Raw genomic sequence first — 14,828 nt, forward strand, 5'->3', positions numbered from 1 at the left:
CATGCATAGTGCTTTCTTTATGTATAACACGTTATTTTGTCCAAATTTCCACATCATAGACATGAAGCAACATACATAGTTGCATTGATTTCTCAGCAAATGAGAATGAATTGAAATGAATTATTAGGTGTACAACTTTGCTTCCGCCGTTTTTTTTCCGAAATTCGAGGCTTTATTGTAAAAAACTGGTTATACATTTATGATTCAAAGTATTGTCCATCGCTGGCCACTACTTTCTCCCATCTTTCGGGTAGCGTACGGTATCCCGCGTCGAAAAAACTGGTCATCTTTTGATGCTATCCACGAATCGATCCAATTTTTTACTTCTTCATAAGACCGGAAGTGCTAGTCAGCCAAGCCGTGTGCCATTGATCGAAACAAGTGATAGTCAGAGGGAGCAACGTCTGGAGAATACGGCGGGTGGGGTAGGACTTCCCATTTCAACATTTCCAAATATGTCTTGACCATTTTCGCAACATGGGGTCGAGCATTGTCATGCTGCAAAATCACTTTATCGTGTCTCTCGTTGTATTGCGGCCGTTTGTCTTTCAATGCTCGGCTCAAACGCATCAATTGCGTTCGATACCGATCGCTTGTGATTGTTTCAGTCGGTTTTAACAGTTCATAATACACTACGCCAAGCTGGTCCCACCAAATACAGAGCACGACCTTGGAGCCGTGAATATTCGGTTTGGCCGTCGACGTGGAAGCATGGCTGGGAACTTCCCATGATTTTCTGCGCTTGGGATTATCGTAATGAACCCATTTTTCGTCCCTAGTCACAATACGATGCAGAAATCCTTTCCGTCTTTGCAGCTGTTCACAAGCAAACAAACGCCGTTCAACATCTCTCAGCTTCAATTCGTACGGCACTCAATTTCCTTGCTTCATTCCCATGAGGCTTTGAGGCGTTTTGAAATGGCTTGTTGAGTCACTCCCAATGATCGTGCCAATTCTTCTTGATTTTGACACGAGTCTTGCTCAAGTAATGTCTCCAATTCTGCATCTTCAAAAACCTTCTCTCTTCCACCGTTATGCCGATCTTCGACGTCAAAATCACCATTCTTGAAGCGTTGAAACCACTCACGACACGTTCTTTCACTAATAGCGGCCTCACCATAAGTATTTGAGAGCATTCGATGAGCCTCAGCCGCAGATTTCTTCATATTGAAGCAAAAAATTAAAATCTCCCGCAAATGACGAGAATTTGGCTCGTAAACTGATATTTTCAATTGAGAATAACTTTATGATGCAGACACAAATCGACTAATGTTTCTATGGGGTTATGTTGACAAATGCCCAAGTTTATTGTATGACGTCTATGATCTATTTATTTCGACCACCACTTACCGCTAAAGCCATCTATAGGAAAACGGCGGAAGCAAAGTTGTACACCTAATAAAATAGATTCAAATTTTCAGAAATACGAATTCATGAATATTAAAATGAATTCTTTTCAATCCTAAATGCATTTTTATTCATTTATAAGAATTGCATAGAGCATATCTCTATGTCTTTCTCAAAATAATATTAGCATTTTTTGTGCAGCGTGAATACTACTCAATTCAGAATTGTAAATAGGAAGTATAATTGTTTTAATTCAGTTAAATTTAAAAATAATATCAGTCATTTCTGTGCAACGTTAATATTGCTAAATTCAATATTCTGAATATGAAATGCAGTTTTTCAATCTAATTAAATAAAAAAAGTTTTCATTTAAAAATGGACCATAACTTTTACTTAAATTATTCAAAATTATAAGTAGAAAATTTTTCGTTTTAATCCAATTAAGTTCAAAAAGGTTGTAAAAATAATTGCTATGTTCCTTTGTTCCTTTTTGATTAGAAGTAAAATGAATGATCGATGTGAATATTCGCAAACCCAGTCGAACACAGTCCGAATATTAGGCTGATCACGGCGCGCGACATCGGCCAAGCGAGATTAGATTATCCAACATTTATCCAATTTGTTTCTTAGTAATGTAAATTGTTCATATTTTATTGTATCTGTTTAATGATATTTTTATGATATCTATATAATTTCATGCGCTGATTTAGCTGATAGTAATTGAAGTAGAGAATGAATAACACATTTAAGAAGTATAGCGGGTAATGTAAAAGATTCATAAGATTTAATCCAGAGATCACAGGTTCGAATTTTTAGAATTAATGTGCGTTTTTTAATACCAATTTGAAGTAGTTAATTTCAGGTTTAATTATTATAAATGTATTAGGAATAAAATTTGTAACCCTTAAATATGATGTTTTTTTTTTCGAATATTGTATTAAACTAGCGGCAGCTCAGATCCAATCCATTTCAATCCATTTAACCCATTTTCATGGATTTAAAATACGCATTAAAAAAATTTTAATCCATTTTAATTCATTCTCGTTTACTGGGTTAATATCAAAAATCAGATTATCGATCTCAAATCAATATCTTTACAGTTTTTTTTTTTATGTAAAAATACTCATATAAGGTGCAAACAATGACATAGGAATGCACCGTACTTATTGAAAATGAGATATTGCGTTATTAACCAGTTTCGAAAAGTAGTGCTTCGTAGAGGTCAAACAGTTTATTATAGGAGATCGTGCCTGTGAAGATTTTTCATCAGGCCGACAAGATCTACAACATATCAAATTTTTAGCCAATTTTATCGAAATCCAATTTCTATAAGGTTTGTGCGGAGTCCTTTGAAAAAATTTGACCGAAACCCATAAGACTTGTACGAAGTGCTTTGTTTCAGATTATCCAGAACTGAAATTTCATGCACATCATGATTTTATGGTGTCTCATTTGAAGTTAATAACTACAAAATGAATGTACATAAACCAAGCTTTACTGAAGATAATTTAATATATATGTTATACAATAAATCTAAAAAAGTCTATGAAGAACACTACATAAACTTTTCAAAAAAGAAGAGAGAGAGAGAGAGATTCCTAGAAATTCTATTATTTCTTAATTTTATTCCTAAAAAAATTTTTATTAGATTCCAAAGATAAAAAGAATTCCTTAATATGTTTTAAATATTTCATAATTTAAATATTAAATTTTTTAAAAGATGATAAAATGAATAATCTTCTGATACTTTATTATTATTAGTATAAATATTATAATAAAGAATTATACGTACCTTATATTGAGTTTCAGCAGGAGTATTGGCAAGAAATGGTGGAGAACCAACTAACATTTCATACAAGATTACTCCTACACTCCACCAATCACATAACTGTGTATATCCTGTACGTTGTAGGACTTCCGGCGCGATATAATTCGGTGTTCCAACGAGAGAATGTGCTAAGCATCTCTGATGTTCCCTGTGTCTTCTACGTTCTAATGGCTTTAACTGTATGCATTGACATTCGTTGTTCCAATCATCAGCTGGATCCATTGAGTCTTGTTTACCATGGCCTTGAAGCAAAAAAACATTAATTTATTTTATACATCTTAAAATACAATACATTTTTAAAGCGTTAAAACGAAAATCTTATCACAACATTCCCTGAGAGTTCAGGGATTCTTCCGATATTCTCAAATTTTTCAGATATTTTTGTTTAAAATTCCAGATAAGAATTTTTTTAATGCAACTTTGTGAAATAAATTGGAATACAAGCAACGTAAATAAATTATACACTGAAAATTAATAAAAAATAGGAATTCCATGATTTATCTCATGATATCTTTTATTTTCAATTGAGAGCTGCGAAATCTATAGGATAATAAAGGAAAGAATTACTACAAATATAATATATAATATATAATATCAGTAAATTATCCTTTTTTGTTATATATTATCTTTCAAGTGTCATCTAAATTTTTTAAAATTCATGAAACACAAGAATATAATAAAATAATGTCATATTTATCATTAATCGATTGTCAGCATTTTGCATTATTTTATTTAAAAAAAGAAATCAAAAGAAACAATAGATTTATTTGCATTGCTTGCACTTTTTGCATTTATAAAAGTTGCGTTTCATTTAACGCTCACAACACTCATGAATATTATTTGTCCTTTTTAATATTTGAACGACCGATGAAATGATTCTACGAGTGTTATGAGCGTTAAGTTAAAAGAGGGAATAAAGTACATTCTTCTTATGGATTTTGATCTCCTTCAGTATCCTACGTCGAAAATAAATTCTGCCATGCCCGAACATTTTGTTATAATATTTGCCTTGTAATAATATTTTTAATATGTGAAAAGCCTCCACACTAATTATATATAGAAAATTGGATCCCGAAAAGAATTTTTATAATGTGGCTTATAATGTGACGAATAAAAGATATAAATACGAGGCTCAATAATGGATAGTTTTTAAGCTACGGTGTATCAAAGGCATAAAATTTGTATTCATGCATAAAAAACTTTTGATATCATAGCTTAAAAACTATCTATTATTAATTATTTTATTAATTATAGTATTATACACCTATACATTTTTATAGATTATATATTATTCATATCATCGGATTTCAATTTTCTTGTATGATAGTATGGATTCCTTTTAATATTAAAAAATACAGTATATAAAAAAAATATTAAAAAGTACTATTAAGAGGCTCATTTAACAAAACGCTCAAATACGACAAAATTTATTTTCGATGAAGATTCATCATACTAAAGTTCAAAAAGAAATTCGTGAAGAATTTTATACAATAATCAATTTTTTGACTATTCAATCAATATATTATTCACAAGTAAAACGAGATAAATATATATTTTGATATTGAAGAGAGAAAAAGCGAAAATTCTTCACGAATTTCTTCAATATCTTTCAATATCTTTCAATATTTTTCTTCAATATCCGAATATATCTCGTTTTAATTTATCTCGTTTTAAATGCAAAATTTTTTTTATAATTTTAAGTAACATGAATAGACAACAATCTAAATAGATAGCAACCTAATATTTTCTAACTAAGAAAGAAACAAAATTTAAATTTAAAAGCACATTTAAAAATAAAATTTCAAAAACTCTCTGACAAGTAACGTTTTTCATTGGGTTATTTCTAATTTGATTCATGTAGTGTTTTTTTATTTAGTATAATATTTGTAATATAGAATTACATCAAAAGGAATTTGCGAAATGAATTTCAAATTATGATGTATCGTTTTTTGTCATTTTTTGTTCAGTGAAAATCGGAAAATCTGTAAATCAATTATGTAAGTATTTGTCTATTGATAATTTAATATAGTTTTTTAAGTAAAAAAATCTTATATAATAATTTTTTGATCATTAAATCTGAATATATTATTCACAGAATGTATTATTCACATGAATATATTATTCACAATAAAAATCATTTTCCCCTTCAAAAAAAATAACAAGGCCATTGGATCGTAAAAATTAAAAAAAATTCTAATAACGTTCTTTTTTTCATAGCTCTAGCAAGAGCTGGACACTCTCTTCAAATATTATTTTTCTCATATTCTCTCGAAATGCATTTATGAAAAACAAAAAATTTGAAATTAAATTTGAAAGGAAATTTAAATAAAATAAAATTTGATTGTTTTATTTATCCATTATTTGGAATATACTATGGAAGACTTCATATTCAACAAAAAATGAAATTTTTCTCTAAAATCATGATAAAAAAATCAAAAAAAGATCAAAATTGATGATATTTACTCTTCACTCGATTTATCCTTATATAAGAATTTACAGATTTTTCGATTTTCTGAGAAAAAAAAAAAAGATTCATCATAACTTGAAATTCATTCAGCACAAAATTCCTTTTTTATGTGATTCTATATTGCAAATATAGAATTGAATTGTCTTCAATATGTAATTTTAATATAACATTACATATCGAAGACAATCCAATGAGAAACGTTACTTGTTTGAGTATATATAAATATTACTAATAAAATTACATAAAAATTAAATTTTTAAGGTTAAAAAAAAAAAAGAAAAGAAATCTTCTGAAAATTACAAATTTTGCCAAGTAATAAATATCCCCTAGTTTTGAGTCTATTTTAAATGCAACACCTAAATTCGAATATAGAAATGATTGAAAATTTCTTACCGTTTTGTTGGTAATATTTAGAATTGTGAGTCCAACGAAATCCTGTGCAGAGGCCAAAGTCAGTCAATTTGATATGTCCATCGCGATCGATTAAAATATTATCCGGTTTAATATCCCTATGAATGAATCCCATCTTGTGAACACTTTCAACTGCGCACGTGAGCTCGGCGATATAGAATCTCGCCAACGACTCCTTGAAGATGCCGAGTTTAATAAGTAGTGACATTAAGTCCCCGCCAGGTATATAATCCATTACAAAATATAGATTATCCTTATCCTGAAATGAGTAATAAAGCTTGACGACCCATTCATTATCAGCTTCCGCCAATATATCACGCTCGGCCTTCACATGAGCAACTTGATTGCGATTTAGTACGTCGGCTTTCCTTAAAGTCTTCATCGCGTAAAATTGGTTAGTGTCGAGCTTTCTCACGAGTGTGACTTCGCCGAATGCACCAACGCCGATCGGTTTGATCTTCGTGAACATTGATTTATCCATTTTTGCCCGTTTTAATCTAATATAGTTGGATTCTTTTTGTGACAACATCTTCCTCATCATGCATTGCGCTTCTGCACTCAGACCGATCTTCGCCATCTCTGTCTCCAATTGCATACGCCGATACAATCGCTGCTTGTGTGACTTGAGTATGTTCTCCACGTGCTGCTCCATGAAGAATTTAAAAGCCTGGGGAGAGTAATTTCTCACCTTACAATCCCTGCGCTCCTCTTCCTTCTCTATACTCATGGTCTTGCGCTCGGGTATAGGAGATTGATGCTTAATTTTATAGGACGAGGGTGTACCACCACTGCCGTCACCTTTGGTGCCATTACCACTCTTGGTACTAACAACAGTGCCCTCGAGCAAGGATGAATGATTGTTATTGTTGTTCCTTGTGGACACGGAAGTCGAAGCAACTGGTGGCAATGGTGGCGCATCCATCGTGTGTTGACAGTTATCAGCCGGCGAATATTTTCTCTGAAGTGGCGGATGATGGGCAACGGGAGACGTTCGCGATGCGCTGCCACTCTCTATCGCGGAGGAAATAATTGCAGTGTCTTCAGTAGGGGTGCTGTAAGGTGGTGGCGGCAACGGATGATGCATACCGCGCTGCGCCGCTAATGCTTGCATCGTCGTGGCGTAACTCGGTGGTTCTGTCGTCGGTATACCGACCGGTGACGAGTTATTCACAGGCGGATAAGCAGGCGGTGGTTGTTGCTTCTGCTGAATGGATGACGCATAAGAAGGAGGCGGAGGCGGCGTGTTACTAGTAGTGGAAATTGACTGAGGTGCCGTGGGAGCAATAGCAGTCTGCAGCACTGGTTTTTGCACTTGTGTACTTTTCACCGATTGCATGATAATTGGTGGCTGCGTCTTCGCCTGTCGCGCACCCCATGCTTGTAACGGTGTCGGCCGTGCCATCGACGTCTGCGTAGTACTAGGTGATATCGTAGATACGGTGATGGGACTGGGTGTACCAGTAGATGTCGGACCTGAATAGATACCGGATGATGGACTTTTACGATAATCCTGCTGTGACTGCGTAGGGCTCTGCCGATTTTGCATAGAAACGCTATAAGAAGGCGGCTGTACAGACTGACCGGACGATGAGGACGGAACTATAGGATACGGTGGCGGAGGTTCGACTTGGGTATTTGCATTATTATTGCTCGTCTGATAAATACTGAGAGCTTGCATTTGCTGTGTCAGTTGCTGCTGCACCTGCGGACCATTTTGTACAATCATCGGCTGACGGCTGCTCGAATTGTTGGCATTCGCCACCGGACTAGTGCCGCGTTGCGGTGGATTTACTGACGTTGATGTGGCGCCGGCCGTGCCGGATGCCGTTGTTGTCGATCTCGTCGGCACGACCGGCGCAGGTGACATTCGCTTGAGCATCTGCTGCATATTGGAAGGCACATTGGACTGACTGTATGGTGCGTGAGGTGGCGGTGGTGGTGGTGGCGTGGAACTACATCGAGGTGGCGGTGGCGGCGGCGGTTCACGATCCACAAAATTACTGGGCGAGTACTGGCGACTCAACTGTGGATGCGTGCTGAGTTCCGTGAGACGTGGACTATCGGATCGCGAGCTACCTGCTCCACTGTCCAATGCAGGACTGCCACGTTGCAGATTCAATTCCCTCTCAAGACTCGGCTTCCTGATAAGTTTGGTATTGAGTTTGCCGAGCCCATTTAGAGATTCTCCTTGAGCCTGCTTCAAATACTCTATTGCCGCATCCAATCGCCATCCCGCAAATTTCAAGGCACGCAATCCTATTTCCTACAAGAGCAATTGCGATGATAAATCATTGATATGTAAGTTTTTATCTTTTTGTGGTTAACATATTCATTCGTTTTATTTGCAATTCATAGCATTTTTCTGAAACGGGATGAATGTTATTTCATCTCGAGTTAAAGAAAGAGCAAAAACTCTGAATGCATTAAACGCGAATAAAATAAAAGATATCCGATAATCGATTGATCTCTATAAGAACAAAGCTGTTATTCGTTTTACCTCTGAATATCCCATAGCTAGTAATTGTCCTAACGCTTGTCGTTGATCCGCTTTATCAGCGGTAGAACCGGAGGCGCCAGAAAGCCCGCTGAGACCTGAGGCAGAGCTAATGCCACTGGTCGTGGATACGGTAGAGATAGTGCTAGCGGCACTGGAACCCACCTCACCAGCCCCGCCAATATTCGCAAATGGTAATAATGAGTTGCGAATCTCAGCTAAAGCCTTTTGGTGGTATCCAGAGCCACGAGTGCTCGATTTGCTGGCAGCGGGCGGATTCATAGTGGCCCATGCTAGGCCCTCTGGGACCTAGTTTTAATCTGGCTGTGACACATGCGAATGTATCTGCAATATAAAACAGTAATGTTTTTACTTATACCAAATTTCGCACTACTTTACATTGATGCATTCTAAAGGCTATTATACAAAAGTATAATTTTAGTATTTTGATCAATAAAATATCCTATATATATCATCAAAAATATGATATTTCTTAACAAATATTTTACTAATTAAGACTTAACTAATATTATGTTTTTACAATATTGTACTTCATGTATAGTAGTATCTAATGCGCATTAGTGCAAAGTGATAGAATTTTTTATTAGTTGCAGTATCCTGAGATTAAAATAAATTTTCTCTAGAAATTTATGGAAGCAAATGGAAAAAATATGTCACACATATACAAATTTATTTAATTTTTTAATTCAAAAAAATAAGAAAACAATAAATCAGTTTGAAAAAAGCGAATCTTCCTAAGAATAAAAAATAAGTTTTCCTGAGAATGTTAAGAATTACCTAAGACATGCTATTTATATTTAAATTACATCTTACTATCTTATATCTCTTATAAAATTAAAAACACTAAATTTTGAGAGAGAGAGAGAGAGAGAGAGAGAGAGAGAGAAAGAAATCCAATAAAGAGCAAAATTTGTATTTCGCGATAAAAAAAAGATACATATAGAACCTAAAAAATTTATTTTAAAACTTATTTATTATAAATAAGTTTTAAATTTAATAAATTTATTTGAATAAATTTATTTGAAATTAAGTTTTAAGTATAATACAAAACACAAAAATTATGTTTTTCTACAATATGACTATGTTTTTCAAACGAATTTAAAAAAACAAAAAGAAAGTAATAAAAGAAAGTAAGAGTTCACTTGAGTTATTATTGCACTATATTTCAAGAATATTGAGATCTCAAATATTGTCTCAAAAAAATAAATTTTAGAAACCATTATGAATTTTTCCATTAAAATGACTTTTCCATTAAAATGAAGTTAACTTTTCTAAATTAAATCTCTCACGCACGCACAGAGTTCTTTACTTTATGAGTATTACGTTGTTGATTTACTATTTTCTATTTTCTTTAAATCATTAGATTTGACTTTATAAAAAAAGTTAGTTATTAACATGATTTGATTACTTATCATCGATTTTTTTTTAAGTGATTCAAGTTGAGATGACTTCAAGTGCTTCCTAATAAATACCAAGCGTTTCGTAGCTACCTTAGTTCCTTATCTTTATTTCTCTTCAATGCCCGAATATGGCTATATTCGAAAATTCACTATCAGTGTTAAAAACTTATATTAAACTTATATTAAGTTCAATGAGAGAATGATCTCGGATCAGACGAGAACTTTGTTTCCGTTTTGTACAGGTTTTTGTAGCGTTGTATAGCGTTACATTGCTTGTTATGCAAACCGAGGTCATTCTCTCATTGAATAGAATATATATATATATATAAAAAATATAAATCGAAATTAAACATCAATGAGAATAAATCAAATTCAGATTGCTTTGTTCCATCTTTCGGTAAACTTCACCTGTCATTCTTTTATTCTCTTAAAGCCACAAAAAAACGTAAGCAGTAAAACTTAAACAATAAACGACCAATCAGACTAAGTCCACAACTTTGCTTAAGAGGTTGTAAGCCGTAAGTTGTAAGTTAATGACGATGTATCGGCCACAGAACTTATGCAACTTTTAGGCAAAGAATTGGATCTAGCTTAATTCGCTTAAGTTTAACGGTTAAAACCTAAAGACACAGTTTAAAGAACAGAAATTATTATCACTTAATTTCTTTCGACTTATGACTTATGACTTAAGGCCTCTTAAAGCAAGATTGTGAACCAAGATTAATTTCCCATTTTTGATCAAAGCAGACTTTGTGCTTAAATATTCGGTATAAATTTACATACATATCCAATTTACATACATATCCAATTCAGCAAATCGCGCGTTGAAATCTTGTTCACAATCATGAACAGAATTAGAGACATAATATCATATATTAAATTGACAATAATAATATTAATTTAATAATATTGTAGTCAGGAAAAGTATATTTCTTAAATATTCCCAGATAGTCAAATGTCTGCAGTCTTCTAGCAGACTGTCAGCAGGTCCGAGCAGAAAATGACGGCAGTCACCAACTCCGTATTAGGCTTGTATTCTGTTAACATCTCCTGTCGATATAATGTGAAGGCAAATTGTTGGCAGAAACTGAGCAGACCCTGCCGACATTATCTGACGTTTGCAAATTCTGTTACATTTTTTCTAGCAGTCTGTCAACAGTATTATGTACATCTAATTCTATCATTTTGTTGGCATAGCCAAATGTGTAGCACATTTAAAAAAAATCTGCTTCTATAAACTTGGCTATCTGAATTTACAAGAACTTTACAAGAACTCTTTTATTACAAGAACGTATTTCCATAATTTAAATCTTATTGATTAATTATTACTCAATTGTCCTCCTTTTCTTTTGTCTCTCATAAATTACACACACATTTTACTCACATCACTCATTACGCTTGCAATATACTTACAATTTCTACAATTTGCCTAGCCTGACTAATGTCCGTCCTCGGACATATTAAAATATTGAAACACAATATTTGATAATATTTAATTCATAACAAATATAAAACATCAAAGGAATAAAATAATAATTTAAAAAGAGAAAGTTAAAAACGCACAGACAATCGCGTTTAAACTGTAAAATTTTAAATAATTTAATAATGCTTATCTCGATTTTCTTTAAATTCATAGTTACAATTATTCTCCTTGCCATAGACTCATTTTATCATTAAACATCTTGATAACTTTATGTGTATTAAAGTGTCGTTCTTCATCCAATATGATATATCTATCATTTCTTAAATACTTAATAATTGAATAAGATCCTTTAAATTGCGGAATTAATTTTTTAGAAACTCTTAGCGTGTCAAAATTTTTAAGCATAACTAAATCACTTTCTTTATACTTAATGAATATTTTCTTTTTTGATTAAATAGTTCTCATTATGTCTTTGTGATTAAATTACCTTATCAGCAACTTCAAACTCGAAATATAAATTAATTCTAAATTACATTTTTCAATGTTTTTTTTATTGCTATCGTTATTTATATTTTCATACAAATATGTTGTTATTTCATCTTTAATTTTATCTCGTTGTTTAATCGAATAAAATTTTGCTAGGAATTTCTCCAGTACCTTTATTGTATTATTAAATGCATATTCAATTTCTCTTAATACTTTATACCAATATTTGTCTATTATCAATTAATTTAACTAATATTTTTTACGTAAATGTTTGATTAATTCTTTCAATCTATCCGTTAGTTTGAGGGGAACCGATTATTATTAATAGATGTATGTTTTATATCATTTTACACAACGAAATTCTTGGGATATAAAAACAGTACCTCTGTCAGAAATTATTATTTTTGGATAACTGTAGTTATCAAAATAATTCTCTAAACAACATATAATTTTAGCAGTTGAAGTACAATAGTTTTAGTAGCATATAATTTTACATATTTATAGAATCAACAATCAAGAATATATATCGTTTAATAATATGTTTTTTATCGACCATAATAACCTATATTTATTAAATGGAAATTTCCCTTTAGGAATGCTGTATAAAAACTCTTCTTTCACAAACAAGCATAAAAATAATACATTAAAAATAATTCCTGATATAATTTTCTATATTTTCTCTTAATTTAAGAAATCAGTGATAATACTTTTATGATAATACTCACAGTCTTATCTACACTTAAATAGCAAAATTCATTATGATATTTAAATAAAACATTATGTTCCATAGATGAAAATATGTAAAATAAAATTTATTTTTTACAATAAATTTCTCGTTTCAAATTTAGAATCGTCTCAATTTTTCTCAATTTCCTCTTAATTCTGTAATTTTCTTTACTTTGGACTATAACTAAGTATATTCCAATAAATTATTCTCTTATTAAAATATTGCTTATCCGATTAAGCGCACATGATGGATACGAGAATCTGGGCCTCTATTCTCGAAAAATACCGCATACGAAAAACTAGAGAAATATTAGTATGCGATATTTTTTAAGAATATTAGAGCCCTGATATATGTTCTATGATGTAATCAAAATTTTGCATTGCCGAGTTATACGTTCACATCTTTTCACATCTTTTTTATTAAATGTTTCTTTCATACTTCATAATCAGTTATAATTTTGCTGTATTCCTTGCAAAAAAATACGAAAATGATATAACGAATAAATTATTGCCAGAGTTTCTAGTTCAAAATTATGATAATAAGTTTTATTTTCAGTGGTCCGTTTAGAAAAATAAGAAATAGAGTGAAATTTGAAAAATGAACAATCTTTTTTTTTCTACATTAATATAGCATCATATCTCAAACATTCGCATTGCAATGTAATTCAATTTTATTCTTAGGACTTTTAGCTATTGCAAAGTTTTCAATAAATTTTCTAAAACAAAAACTTAATTCAATAAAACTTTATATCGCGCACATTTTTAGGAATTGGAAAATTTTCTATTGTGGATATTCCTTCCACTGTAGGTCTACCATCTTTATAATTATATCATAAGATATTCTATCTTAGCACATAAAAATTTATATTTTTCAATCTTAATCCCATGTTATTTTGTATTAATAATCGAAACACTTTAATAACTCAAAACGATATTCTAACGTCTTTGATATCATAAATATATCATCTGAATATCGAAATATTCTATTAATTAATTCCTTGAACACTTCATAATTGTTGAAAACTAACAGAATCTACTTTTAGACCAAAAGGTATTCTAAGAAATTCATATTCGAATAGCATTACAAAAACTGTGTATTTTATCTAGAGACATGTATATATGAAAAAAAACATTACATAAATCTAAATGTAAATAATTTCTTATTATTTAAAAGTGTTAATTGATATTCAATTCGGATAACTATCCCGTGCTAACTTCTTATTTAAATATATATCGCGCACAATCGTAATTGATTATTTTTATTTTTATTTTATAAAATTATTAGGAACGCATATTCCAAATTACTAATCCTTATAATTTTTTTCTGTTCTCAATTATTCAAAATAATCTATAATTTCTCTTTTTCAAAATAAGAGTCTTCCGAGTTAAAAATAAAAAGTGAATCTTTAACTATTAATTGTAATTCGGTCTTAACCTCTGAAAATTCTGTCGTTCAGGCAATAATTTTCATAAAACATATGATTCAATTTTATCTTGTCACAATTTAAAATCTCATCATTAATTTGTAAAGTTTCTGTAATGTTTTGTTTCTGTAAATACCATGTCATAACAAACGCCTAATCTCGAAAATGTTAAATATTAAAAAACTGAAAAACAGCCTTAATTTACAGACAAATATGGAGGGATTTTACAAAATGTATGTATCGATAATAAACAAATGACTTTTGCTAAGATTATACGTTTTATACGTTATAACATATTAGTCAATATTAGACTGTTACAGCAGTCACATTATATAAATTTATACATTTTAATTTTTAACTTTTTGACTAGTAATTTTATATATTTATACATCTTTAATCTTTAACTTTTTGATTAGTAATTTTATATATTTATACAATTTTAATCTTTAACTTGGTGACTAATAGTTTTAATAATTTCACATATATTTATTAAACTCATAATCATAGTGACTGATGCAAGCAATTTGACACGCATCGTATCTACATCATACGTTGGAAGAATATAAGACCATAACGGTGAGATCTTTAATATAGTCTTTAATAATGAAATTGCTTGTAGATCTATAGCTAAAAGATTATAACTTATAGATAATCGTAATAAATTTCTCTATCAACCGATCGTTCAACCGATTGCGAGCAATTTCGTTTTCACCCTCGATCTATGGTGTTACATTGGATTCACGTAAGATACGACGAATTACATATATTTATAAGAATATTTCATTCCGTCTTTCATACCGT

General features: G+C 31.3%; 1 protein-coding gene across 1 annotated transcript in view; it reads right to left on the reverse strand.

The window, feature by feature from the left end:
- LOC105623708 (serine/threonine-protein kinase Warts) overlaps positions 1-8,829 on the reverse strand; it is a 20,054-nt gene extending 11,225 nt beyond the window's left edge. The window contains exons 1-3 of the mRNA XM_012205091.1: positions 8,551-8,829; positions 6,036-8,316; positions 3,140-3,417 (exon numbers count right to left, since the gene is read on the reverse strand). Of these exons, the coding sequence (XP_012060481.1) occupies positions 3,140-3,417; positions 6,036-8,316; positions 8,551-8,829 (2,838 nt within the window). The remainder of the gene's footprint in view (positions 1-3,139; positions 3,418-6,035; positions 8,317-8,550) is intronic.
- Between the last annotated feature and the right edge of the window lie 5,999 nt (positions 8,830-14,828).

This window comes from Atta cephalotes, assembly GCF_000143395.1.
Source record: "Atta cephalotes unplaced genomic scaffold scaffold00063, whole genome shotgun sequence".
NCBI lineage: Eukaryota > Metazoa > Arthropoda > Insecta > Hymenoptera > Formicidae > Atta > Atta cephalotes.